Source organism: Halichoeres trimaculatus, unplaced genomic scaffold (assembly GCF_033239565.1).
Source record: "Halichoeres trimaculatus isolate MK-OKI-2021-1 unplaced genomic scaffold, fHalTri1.1 fHalTri1_scaffold_3, whole genome shotgun sequence".
Taxonomy (NCBI): domain Eukaryota; kingdom Metazoa; phylum Chordata; class Actinopteri; order Labriformes; family Labridae; genus Halichoeres; species Halichoeres trimaculatus.
Window position 1 is genome coordinate 23,444,628 of NW_027437181.1, and position 13,414 is coordinate 23,458,041.

General features: G+C 40.5%; 1 protein-coding gene across 2 annotated transcripts in view; it reads right to left on the minus strand.

Annotated features, from left to right (window-relative positions):
* unc13c (unc-13 homolog C (C. elegans)) overlaps positions 1 to 13,414 on the minus strand; it is a 121,197-nt gene that overhangs the window by 83,949 nt on the left and 23,834 nt on the right. For both annotated transcript variants that reach the window (XM_074665614.1, XM_074665615.1), the window contains exons 6-9: positions 12,510 to 12,581; positions 7,500 to 7,719; positions 4,891 to 5,118; positions 1,154 to 1,295 (exon numbers count right to left, since the gene is read on the minus strand). In XM_074665614.1, the coding sequence (XP_074521715.1) occupies positions 1,154 to 1,295; positions 4,891 to 5,118; positions 7,500 to 7,719; positions 12,510 to 12,581 (662 nt within the window). The remainder of the gene's footprint in view (positions 1 to 1,153; positions 1,296 to 4,890; positions 5,119 to 7,499; positions 7,720 to 12,509; positions 12,582 to 13,414) is intronic.

The window sequence follows — 13,414 nt, forward strand, 5'->3', positions numbered from 1 at the left end:
AAAGTAGAAATCAGGGTCCCTCAACTTTGAGATGGAGAAAAGAAATTAAGAGCTGAAACACATTGCAATATTTTTTATGTTATAAAGATGAATATGAACTAGAGCAAAGGAAGAAACCTCCAGAGGTGAGACAAAGGAAAATATGCAGCTTTCACTGATCAAAATTGCCTCCAGCATCCTTTTTTGTTGGTATAAACAAGAATAACCCTCCCTCATCCTTTAACAGAGCCCCCCCCAGGGCTACATTACCCTTAAAACAAATGTTGCTTATTGAGAGCAATACCTGATCTGAATATGAACATTTGTGTCACAGTCCACCAGAGCAAAGTTACACATGCACTAACGCCTAGACCCATCCATGAACTAGACGCCTAACCATCTGGTGCTGAAAGAGTAGCATAAAAGTGGCCATAAACCATATGTATAAATGCAACTTATCACCCAGATTGTGTTTTACTCCCACCGCTATCTCATGAGGAAATAACATTTTCCTTTTAGATCTAGTGTTTAAATCGCAGTGTTCAGACGATGCATTAAACAAAGAACTACAGCATATATTTGTAAGAGCTTATCAAGCCTTCTGCAGGGTCCTCAAAGGCTTCAATTTTCATCATTTTCTAAATCCTGTTCAAAGCAATCTCCGAGAAACTCGTCATCACCATCTGATCTCTCTTGAGATTTGCGATGTAACATACCAGCAACTTTGACTGCTGACAAACACTGTGTTTATTTGCATCTGTGTGGGTACTAACACAATGTATTGGAAAATTGATAAGATATTTGCAGCTATGGAACAAATATACTGATGGCGAGGATAGCTTGTGCTAAAAACAATGACATGAGGCCTGGTCAGCACAACAGAGACATAAACCAAATGAGCTGATATGCTGCTAAAGCACTGAAGCAGGTTGAGGCCTGTGCTGTCCAGTCTGTTGGATGCCATTGTAAAGCCGTTTATGATGGAGTCTGCGACTATAAAATTTCTACACTGCAACTGGTGTGTAATATGTCATAACTGATGGTGCTTCCCAAACTATTGAAGACTTTCTTTAATTTTGTAACGCATGGCTTGAGATTTCCCTGAACAGATGACTCTTAATCTCAATTGGGATTATCTGGTCTGAAAGAGGTTGCATTAATAGAGAGCACTTACAAGAAGAACTTCTCATCCCAGATGGGGTTAAGATTGCCGAAGATGGTCTTTGTCCTGCGTTTGGTCTTGCCCACCTGGACAGTGACATAAGGGTCGCTGGAGCCGGTTTTATCCTTGGCCTGTAATCCCTGTGCACTCATGACTGAAGACAAGATAGGGAGGAGAAGATTGAAAATTCACGTAAGTACCAAAAGCAACATGTTTCACAACGATAAGGCTTTGAATTTTGATTTTATAGATGACAGGTTCAGTCGTCTCTCACAGAGTAATTGCAGTTCAGTCATTTCACAGGGGCATACAGTCCTAGTAGTGCTGAATGTGATGCTTTGGCTCAGTTGCTGAGGTTAAACAGCTGAGTTTCTGAACTTATTTCTGTGTTTATACTTTAGCCTTTACCACCCAGTTGCCTGGATTCAATATTTTTGTTTCCCAGGTTTTAACTAAGAATAAATGTCTTGTCACTTCCTCTACTGCCTACAGCAATGTGGGGATTTGCCAAAAGCAGAGGCAGCAAAACAGCTCTGAGGTCATGCAACAACTTACCTTTTCTGTAACTTCAATGTGTCAAAAATATCTACATTTTATGTATTCTTATAGGAAGTTTCCACCCCTGTGTGTCTGCCCACTGCTTCAACTTATCAATGCAGAGCCATGAACTGGGTTAAAAGAAGGATCCCTGATTCAGTGCCTGAATCAGACACACACAGGGTAAAGGCAGTAGTATTTCACAGTGCCATAAAAGGGAAAAAGGACACTTGGGCATTAAATATGCATAAGTGATAGTCTAAATAATTCAGGGTACATATATATCCCTCAGCTCAATGCTGAGAGGAGTCGGTGGGCAGGATATGGGGGGGTTAAGAGCCATGGCCTGCTTGCTCCAGGACTGCTGAAAATCAAATGCCACTATGTAGAAAAAAAGACTTATACAGCAGGACAATATGAATGTAAAAACAGATAAGGATACCAGTCAGCGTAGTCAGCTCATTTAGTCTCAGAATTAAGGGAATTAGGGTGCTTACTATCGACAACGATGAGTTTCAACAGACAGGCTAAAAGAGTCCATTTAAGGAGGACTGTTAAAAGAAACTGTTGTTCTAATGACTGTCTCTCGTTTCTTACTCTATGTAGGCTACATTTCCACTCAGACTTCAATTTGGCATAATTTTGCAACTCCCTTTCCCCTTAAATAGAGTCAGCTCCCAAATACACTTAGTTATTAATTTCCAAACTGCTTGCTTAGCTTATTTTTCGCCATTTATGAAGCACCAAAGTCTGGCCCTGGGACCAGACAAATCTCCAAGCTCATATTTTATTTGTTTGCACAGATGCATCTGGTCCCTCTAGTTTCAATCTAACCTGATTTAGAGCAGGCCACACTAAAGTTGGGGCACGTTCAAACATCACTGAGGCATATTTCCTGACCCAAATGGCTGCTACTTGTGTCCATCAAGAGGACATCTAACACTTAAGTATCATTCCACAGCCTCTATTGGCATCTATTATGGCATCTATTCTGTGATTGGTCAGTTGGTCAGCATGTATAAAATATGGGCGTGGTCTATGTGACATCACTCACTGGTTTCTGACACTGAGTTCTGAAGCCTATCGCCTGAAACTTCTTGTCATCCTAAGCAGTGTGGCCGCCTGACAGTCAAGTCAGCCATGGGTGTAATTATGCAAAAATTTGTACCCTCAATATACTGTTTCTACAAAACTGGTTACTTATAAGAAAAAAAACATCCCCTGCTCCAGTTTGTGTGCAAAGAGAAATGTGCTTTTTAGACCACTCCGGTGGGAGCACAGTGGTTATGGTGTATGCCATTAAAGTAATGTTATCCACTCTGCCTATTAAATGTTTGAATAAAGAGATCAGTGCACTTAGAGGCACAATTCCCCTAAAGTGGTGATCAACAAAGATCTTCTAAACAGCTGTTTGAAGTGTGCCAGCTAAAGGTTCATGCTCACTGCCAGACCTTGTGGTGTGAACATTAACGTGAACCAGAATATCTCACGGTCACTGTCAGAGTGCTCTCCTGTCAATATCAGTCACTGTTTGTTTCATAGAATGTGAATTAATAGCATCTCAGTGATTACGTTTAAAAATACAACGTTCAATAAGCCCCCGGGAACTCGTCTGAGTCAACCTGGGGTCTTCCCAGTTTCTCTCACATTCCTTTTTTCCAAACCCTCTTTTCCACTCCCACCCTTGCAGTCCTCTCTATTGCTAGCCCTATACTTTCTGTCTCCCTCTCTGTTTGTCTCCTTTCCTCTGTTGCCATTTCACTCTGGTGTATTGACAGTGTGAGAATTGCAAGGTGAGCAATAAATGAGCTGTGCCTGGCACAGTTACCACAGGGATGGATTCGAATCCAAAGTAGAGGTTACAAAGCTAACTCTCTGGCTTCCCCTCAACCAGTCAACAAGGAACCAATAAAAACTGACTGACTCATGGTAAGTGCCATGACAACGAAGACAAAGATGTGAAATAAAAGAAAAGCCTAAAAATCTTGCTAAGATTTTTGGTTATTTTTTTTATTTTTTATTTTTTGTAGACTTAGAGATTTCAGAAGTAGTGAAACACACAAAAAAGTTATGTAATAAAAACAGGGAGTGAAAAGTAAGGCTGATAAGATTAAAACCTGGATATGAGAAGTACTTTGGTTTCTTTCCTCTCTGATATGAAAGGGACATATCTGAGTTTTATTGTGCATATTACAATTACATAAGTCAGAGAAGTTACAGCACGCCAGAAGAAGAACATATATATCTTAAGCTTTGTATGTGAAAGCACAACGTTTGTCCTAAATGTGCTGTGAAGAGCTACACTGTCATAATGCACTCAGGGGCATGACATGTTGACTGACGTCTCTGAGGCGGCTTTATGTGCAGCTGAGGTAGGTTCATTTTCAAAGCACACAGTATGAAGTTGACTGCCAGTGAGTCTCAAATAGGGACAAAGATATCTGTCACCTGAAGCAAGTACTCCTCAACTATGATAATAAGTCATCATGGCCTTTTTATTACTCCCCCACAGATCCTTTAATTATTTTGTTGCAGTGTGATAAGTTCTCCCACAGCTCAGCTTGTCCACTGCTTTCATAAGAGACACAAGTCATGAGAAGGACTGAGGTCTCATTTAATATTCACATTTTTCAAATCTTTCATTGCCTTGAGATAAAAGAAAAGTCCAGGGGAAGTCTGTCCGACTTGTGTCTTCATTTCAAACTCTCTACAAAACTAACAAAACATCATCATCAATTATTTTTCACGCAACAATGGTTTAATAGTAACCTCTTCAGTGGTGGTTGTCAACAAATTATTTCTCACCAAATAACCAAATCAATTCCTATTTCAGTTTCTAATTAAGAGTGCACTGCAGTTTGCAGTCCTGTGTCAGAGGTTAATGACCAAGATCGTGAGGTTAATAACAAGAGAATACTAATTTGAAGAACAGTGTTTGTCATTTGAGATGAGCTCGACTTGTAATGGCAGCTTTTGTTGATTTGGTGTTGGAGAACTGAGTAATGGGGTTATAGGTCATTGCCCAAAGGTCAGAGGTTACCTGCGGCTGTATCACATGCCAGTTAAAAAGCATCTGTGAGTATTTAGCTGATTGATCATTTATGTGTGTATGAAGGCTAATAAAATTTAACACCGTAATAGTCAGGGTTCATCACAGGGAATTTAACGGATGTAAATGTGTGTTTTGAAGAATAACTATTAACCAGACCAACCTGTGATGTTGATTTTTGCAGACCACTTTGAAGTCCCATCAAGCACAGCCTGTTTTGCGGTCTTCAGATGAGTGTTGAACTCCTCTTTGGAGACATGGAACATCTCCTGGATCACCTCAAACACTTCAGGGCTATTTTTTTCTCTTATCTTCATACGTTCTTTCATTGCCATGATTATATTTTGGGTCTTGTCCTCTGCCCCATGTTTGGAGCTCTTCTCCACGGCCCCTAAACCAAAAAATAAAAGTTAACCATATTTATACAAACAGACTCTGAATAACAGTTTGTGTGTATTGTTCAACAGTATCCAGTCACTGAGCCTGGCTGAATAGGCATGTGACATATAACAGGTCCCAAATTCATGAACTAACTAGAAAATCACTCAGAGAGCGCAGACCTCCGCCAAGCATGTTGTGATTGTCACGCAACACTTTAGTCCTACTTTAATGTTATACTCTCTTTCAGACTGCCTGCTTCAATTTGGTGTTCGTTGCAAGTTTGTACGATAATTTGTTACCTGGCAGTGATGAAAATGATGATGACCCAGTACATATTTCATATTCCAGATCTTAGTATCCAGAAAATTGCCAGGATGTGGATTGTACTTTTACATCTATCAGAAATTAACCTGACCTTGTCTTGTATTGTTTTACAAAGCTGACCATTTATCGTGGAGTTATATACACATATGGTGAAAACAGCTCTATCTCACAATGATAAAGAATCCCTTAAAAAAAAAAACTGGATCCAGACGGTGATCCAGATCACCTCCAAAAATTAATCAGTTCTTCCTTATCCCATTTTGAACATTTCCTGAAAATTTCATCAAGATTCATTTGTTACATTTTGAGTTGTGTTGTTCACAGACAAACAAACAGACAAACTCTCCCATTAACATTATCTCCTTGGCGGAGGTAATCATATTGTATTTGTGTCTGCACTTTCTATAGACTGTCTCCCTGAGAAGGAAAAAGAGATGGTGATGGTTCATTATCTGTATCTGATCCATGTATCACGTATCCAGAGTTTCTTCTCGAGTTGAGATTGAAATGTGATAAAGATGAATTGTAGTTTGAACTATGAAACATTGTTATGCTTGTATAAGCCGTTATAAAACACAGACTTTTACAATAACCATGGTGTGGTTAATCCATTTAGAGTGTGTAAGGATTGCCGCGAGGATCATCCGAAAGCCTGCAGGTCACACAGTTCCTTCTGCATCACACTACTCTGAGTGAAACAGGGATGTGACTGATTGAAAAAACTGATTACAGGCTGTAATGAGTGTTTTACTGAGTGAGTGGAGTTAAGGAACCACTTAATAGCAAATGAAAAAGTGTGTGAAATACCCATACAACTGATCTCATTCAGCTTTACTTAACATTATTCGATTTTTTTTTTTCTGTACAATTATTTTAGTATCATTATGGGGTTAAAGATATAGTTTATGGAGTTCGTTTTTTCTTTCTTTCTTTTTTAAGTCGAGTAGTATGAGTAACATGTCACTATCTGTTACTATGGATGCCTGTAAACCCTATACTCCTTTAATGAGACTCTGTCAGGAGAATAGCAATCAAGCTAGACTACATATTTTAGAGACCGAGTCTGCCACTTCATTTAGCTAATTTAAAAGACCCTTACACAAGCACTTGTCTGACTTAATGCTCTACTTATGCCTCTTTTTTCTCAATACGTTGCTTTGCTATCAGAAAGCCAAATTGTTTTGCACTATTTGCGGACGTAATACGGACGTGCTCTTCCGCCCGCAGCGCATTGATCGGCTATTCGGGTCTGCGGGCTTCGAATGACCGTGAATACAACCATATTAAATAATAAGCGAGTCTACCTGCGCCGATGACATGCCGTTCACTTCGGGCACAAAGAGAGATGTTTATGAATCTCAGAGTGAAAAGACAGTGGACTGAAGGAAACTCTACCTGGAGAAGTCGAAAGTTCCCAAGTTACCTGTTGGTACGGGCCTGTAAAACGGGTGAGGTCCACTGCGACGCTCACCAACCATAGTCCATCCCGGGATTTATCACAAGCGTGTTACCGAGTTTCTTCAATATTGAGGAGTCAAATCGAAAAACGGAAAAGCCAAACGGAAACGCATCTTCAAAGTAAGTGTTCGGTGTCATTTTCTTTTCACCATACTAAGAATCAATAAAACTGAAACCAAAAGCCAAACATTTTTCCTAATTGAGTGACAAGCTGATCAGTGCGCTGCAAGTGGAGGGATACGTGTGTGGTGTGTCAAAAAATAGTCCAAAAACAGATAAGGTTGTTGATGACAATACACTTAACCGACTATTAACAAGTATCCCATTTTACTCCTCATGGAAATAGATATTACTAATAACAATACTGATGATAATAATTACACTGAATATCTCTGCAAGTACAGTGTTGGTATTTATGGTGAAGACAATGAGGAAAACACTCAAAGCTGCCACTGATTGCAATTTATTGATTCTGAGGCAAATCATGATTGCAGAAATCATGAATTTTAAATTTAGGAGAAGTAGTTAAGTAGTAGTTTATTAATATTTTTATACTCAACCATACAACATCAAAAACGTATGTACGGATGTGTCACAATCCTCCCTTACTTTGTAAACAATCTGCATTGAGCAGGTCCTGGCACTTTTCGTGGCATTTGACGCCACACTCTGAGCAGCGCATGCCCTGACGAGCGATGCCCCACAGCAGCCCCTCACACTCATGGCAGTAGGTGGGGGCAGTTGCAGTCCACACCTCAAAGTTATGAGGTGTTGTTGAGGATATTGGGTAGATCAGGGCCTGGAGAGTCTTCTTGAAGACATGCAGTTTCTGCAAAGACAAAGGGGGCTTTGAGAGAGTGAAGGTAATAATACAGTATGAAGCCAATGATGGAAAAGATATGAGGCTGTGAAAAACAGGGGCCACAGATGTTGTTAAACTCTCATGGCGCTGTGTGGTTGTGAAAATAAGATTTAATAACAACTTTGAAAGTTAATAAAAAACTCAGCACCTGCTGCGGGACCACAATAGCCTGATACCATAACATAAAGTTTAGTCAAAGTTGAAAACTCTATCAGAAATGGCTTCAGAGGGCTTCATATAAACTGATCTGCAGTCTGGGTAAGATTAAATTTAAAGTACACTTGCATTACAGTATTAAATAACATTTTTGTACTCCAGCTAACAATTATCAGTTCTTTCATTACAGTTTTTTATTACTTTTATCACTGCTCCTTGTTTTTGTTGACATGTTGAAGGTCTCTTGATCTTTAGCTGTATGAGTGTAATTCACCCCCAAGGTTATAGTAGTTTTGGATTTGTCATGATAGTTTAGTTTTAGTTAGTTTTGACATTTTATTTTCCATTACAGTTTAGTTTTAATTAGTTTTAGAGCAGGCATTCTAGTTTTTATTTAGTTTTGATTTTTGCAACCAGGCTTAGTTTTAGTTAAGTGTTAGTTTAGTTTTAGTTTTTTCATACCTTATTAACCAGGTGCAAGATTCAAAAAGGTCAGAGTAAATATTTTGTCATACTGTTTATTTTCAAGTCCAACAAAGTGCTCACTGCTCAGTCAATGCTGATACCGAAATGTTGGCTGCTGCCTTAAACACAAGAAAATAATATAAACTTAGTATAAAAATATAAGCATAAATTATATAAAATAATGTTGACATAAATTACATAGAAATAATGTTATTATACAAAACAATACAATATGAGCTTCAATAAATAAAAACTTTGACTCTGTAACAATAAAGACAGACTCAAATACAAGAAAAACTTGGACTTTGTAACAATAAAACTATTACAGATGCTCTGATTCATTGCTCCACTACGTTTCCTCGCAGCACAGAGCACAGCCAGTCAGCGCAGTAAACAAGCTCGTCCCTTTACGCTGCTATGATAGTGCTGTACGGCATTAACAACTGCGTAAAATTGGTTGGAAAAATGTGTCTGATTAATTTAAATCCTAAAGGCTATTAATATTGTCAAAAACTATAACTAAGGGAGTTTTGTCTGTCATTTTAGTTAGTTTCAGTTAGTTTTGTGAACATAAGATCCAGTTTTAGTTTACTTATCGTTTTTGTTTTCTTTTCTAGTTTTTATTAGTTTGAGTTAACTGCAATGTATTTAAAATTGTAGTTTCTTTAGTTTTGTTTTAGTTAACTATTACAACCTTGGTCACGCCTACATCTTATTAAGATTAACAGCATCACCAGACCACAGACTGTGTTCAAAACCAGTGGTAAAGCTCTTCCAGACCTCATGCTAAGGTGTACCAGTGGCCTGTCGAGACTGATTGCTGTGTAACAGAAGCCTCTTCAAATTGAATGGTTTAGTGCAGCGGCCCTGCCATCCACAAGGACCGGAAAACGGGCCGTGACTTGCCAATTCTTGAAGGCAGAATCAATGGATGCTGTAAATAAGGTTTTTAAAAGTGAGCATTATCCAGATTGAGAGAGAGCAAGCCAGTGAGAGAGAAAGTGACAGAGAAAGAGAAGGAGATGTATTGCGGTTAAATAAATCTTCAAGAGGTACTTGCTCTCCACTTCTACTTTGCTCCCCTCCTCGCCCATTCTCCTCCACCCTCCCTCTGCTCCCAGCCCCCTGTTGACAATGTGCTTTAACACCTGAACAGTAGCTCTGCTCTTTACCAGAAAGACCGCTGCACTGCTCACTGCAACACACAGACACATCCTCCTCTAAGACACACACACTTATGCTAGCAAAGATGATTAAATGACACCAGATGACAGGACCATAACATTGTGAGACTCTGCTGATGCAACAGAGAGGCTGCTGAACCCTGGAGGACCTTTAATGAAACACAGAGGGAGACAGGGAGATTTCCCGCTTAATCTAAGAGCAATGTGATGAAGCAGATGTCAGAGATTTATCTGCAACGTACACACTAGCTGGAGTGGGGCCTGCTCCTCACCAAAAATAATACTGAGACGTCCAGAAACCCAAACCGTCTAAAGGAGATGAGTGAGCCAAAATTCCTCTGAGCGTGGGAAACACCAGACAACTCAATCTCTGAGGTTTTCAATGATTAAAATCTATGCTTTGGACTGCAGCCAACTTTTCCGAGCACCTTCTGTGCATAAAAATTTTGTTCTGCAGTAATATTCCCCGACCGTTGAATGAGTAATATTCTGCTATTCATCTTTTTAATTGATACTGTCTGTTTCAGTCTTTTCAAATTTCCCTCCTTCCCACTCTGTCTCCTCACTCTCAGCCCTGACACTACATGTCACACTGTGCAGCAGCTGTGGGAAGAGTGCTGTACGTGTGAGGCTCGTGTTACACTGGGAGGTAACCCTGATAATTCGTGCAAGACACTGCAAGCATTGATTGACAGGCGCAGCCCTCGCCTGAGTGCAGCATGATGGAGAAGAATCTAATCTTCCCTTTCCCCTTTTTACCGCTCCCTTCCAATTTCCCCACCTATTGTGCTTGTCAACATACCTGACTGACACAGCCATCCTCCTCATCCAGCTCCAGCTTCTCCTCTAATCTTTAGCTTCAGTTATCGTTCCATCTCAGCCCTGACAAGGAGTGCAGAATCTGCAAACCTGCTAAATTCTGGCTTAAAATGAACATTTTCATGTATTTAAAACTCAATCCAGTTTGTTTTCTGTCAGCTATGAGCAAAATAGGAACCCAGGATGAGCTGGTTGGATTTTTTTTTTAATCAAAGTACAATTTCATGCCATTAACTTTCTTGACGATATATGAGCTGACTATAAGCACTGCATCACATCTTATTTTCAGGTACTCCCTGACCCGTACCAGATCGTGGTGCCCTTCCTCCTTGGTCCTTTTTTCATCTGAGCAGGTAAGCAGAGTCTTGTTTTGTGTTGACAGTCACAGTTAAAAGGCCCTTGTGCTTAAATCACATGCAGCTCCGAACATTGAGCAGACACGCGGGCTGTTAGCCGGCCCACACATAATGTTCCTTTCTGCTCTAAAAAGCAGATGCATGGGGAACATGACGCAGAAAGACGATATCATCAAGAGACTTCCATACGCCACTGAGTGAGGAACTTCAGTCACATTAAAAAGGCGTAGATCTATATAGAAAGAGGAAAAATGGGAACCAGATTTAAGACAATAAGAGCAAAGAGGGAGGAAGCACTCCTCATAGGCTGAGACGTCTCTCTGAGGCAGAGCACGAGGTTGGATGCTCAACATTCTGCCTGATCAGTGACATCAGGGCTCCAGCTTATGCTGCCAAGGCACTTTAAGCACTGATCTCCTGAAAAAAATCCCTTCTTTTCTCACCCTTCCTTTACCTCTTCCTTCCTTCCTCCTGTCTTCCCCTGACTACTCCTCGCTCTTTAGCAGCATATGGTCTTCTACTGAATACTCTCGCAGTCCTCACAGGGAGGCACTCTCCTGAACTTAATGCAGCAGATAAAACTCTGACATCTGCTCGTCCTACTTACAAAGGCCGCACAATCTGCGGCTTTGCCCAGATCTAGCTACCCTAGACAACCAATTTTTCAAGTCTTCCCCCATCCCCCTGATACACAATATGATTCCTAAAGTTAAATGCCTTATTTACCACTGTTGTGCAATCTCCAAATTTGCCCAAGATACGCCCCCTCTGCATGACGATTAACACACTGCATATGTCACATCACTGCTGCTTCATCGAGGGCATGAGCTGTTCATCCCTAAAGCCCTTTTAATCAACCACATAGCAATAAATCAGCAATCAAGACCATGTCGCTTCAGGGCAACTAAACATGTGGATCGTGAGGACCTAGTCAAGCAAGTGCAAAAGATAAATGACACTAACGTGTACACAAATCAGTGTGCTCAAATTAACGGCTCGTCTCATGTTTCAACTGAATATTTAAAGACGGTCGACAGAGAAAATCTCAATCCAGTAATCTCAAAGGTTTAAGCAGTCCCTTTTCACATCAGCAGATATGAAATAGTGTGCATGTTTGTCTTGCTGGAAAACTGCTTTCTTCTGCTGTGTGCCTCCTGTAACGCTGCCTCCCCCTCTGGGAGGGAAGAATTGCAATCAATTAATGCAGAGAGAGCTTTGGAGGTCAACACAAAAGTCTCTCACACCATCAGCTCAGACTTCCTGTCCTTTCTCCAGCTCAGTCTTCCTTGATGTAAGGAGCCTCTTACTAATCCCTGTGCATTGTCTAAATAAAACGATAGGGTTATTTCTTTAACTTCTGGACTCTGACAAATGATCTGATGGGAAGAGCAAAGCAAACAGACAGAAATGGTTCGTAGCTGGCTACATTTGATTATATATCACACAGGCAGGGAGGTAGCTGTTGCATGTTTATTGTACATCTAAGAAAAAGAGGGCCAGCTACTGATGCTATTCATCTCATTTTCATTTCTGGAACCCAGTGTTCCTGGCAAAAAAGAAAAAAGAATCCTGGGCCCTGAAGTACAATGGCTGCAGCAGAAAGCACAGCTATAAAAGTCACTCCCAGCACCCTGCTCTCCAAACACCACCCTAAAAAATAATGAGAACATGGATACTGCGTATCATGTCCCTGCAGAACCCACCATTACCCGCTAAGACTCCACAATAAACAGGCAATGATTTTCCATGCAAGCACTGTGGGCACGTTAGTACTCACCAGCTCCTCATTATTCAGGGTGGATCGGTTCACCAGAGCGAACGAGATGCCTGCCTTTCGAGCAGTTAGGGTCTAAGAGAAGAAAAGGAAGACAGATATGAGATCAAGAAAAGAGATAAATCCACCAAACCATTTACTTATGTGCAGTTTTATGCATCATCTCTGTAGATTTACACAGAGTGGGTTGTAAAACACACACCCACATAGAGCTAAACAGTTTGTGAAAGGGTACAAAACTCAGCACAAAGAGGGACCGCCTGTATGATCCCACTTGCAAAGAAGCAGCAGCCAAATAACAACAAAGCAGTAGATCAAAACAAAAACAAGACTATTAAGTTCCTGTGATGGATGTGTCGACAGGCAGAGTATTCATCTGTTGCTCTTAACTCATGCACAAGCGTAGACAGAAAGTAAGCTTACCAAAGCCTGTGATTCCCAGGAGATCATGAATAAAGAATGAAAGAAATAAAGAGATTGAATTAGACAAGGAGTGGGAGGGCGAATGCTGAAAGCACAAACAGCAGAGGAATTATATGTATTATCCATACTGAGCGCATAGGTGTCTCAACTGCCATGCAGGACTGCTGGTTTGGCCAGAGAGCTCTAGAAAGATTTGACTATTCATCGAGAGAGATTAAACAGCCGTTGCATGGTTCTTTATCCACTCATGCACTGGAAGTTGCTAAACTGCAGTCATGCTTGGCATTTCTATTCAGTTCTCTGTTGGTTGAAGCTTTGATCATATTTTCTGCTGTCTGCTCTGCACATTAGTTTGACACAAACAGAGAAACACAAGACGCACGCACACACACTCACGTATGGGTGAAGCCAGCTGTACTGCACAACACTAACTCTCTCACAAACACTCACACACATACACTCACACACCCGCACACTTAAAAAAA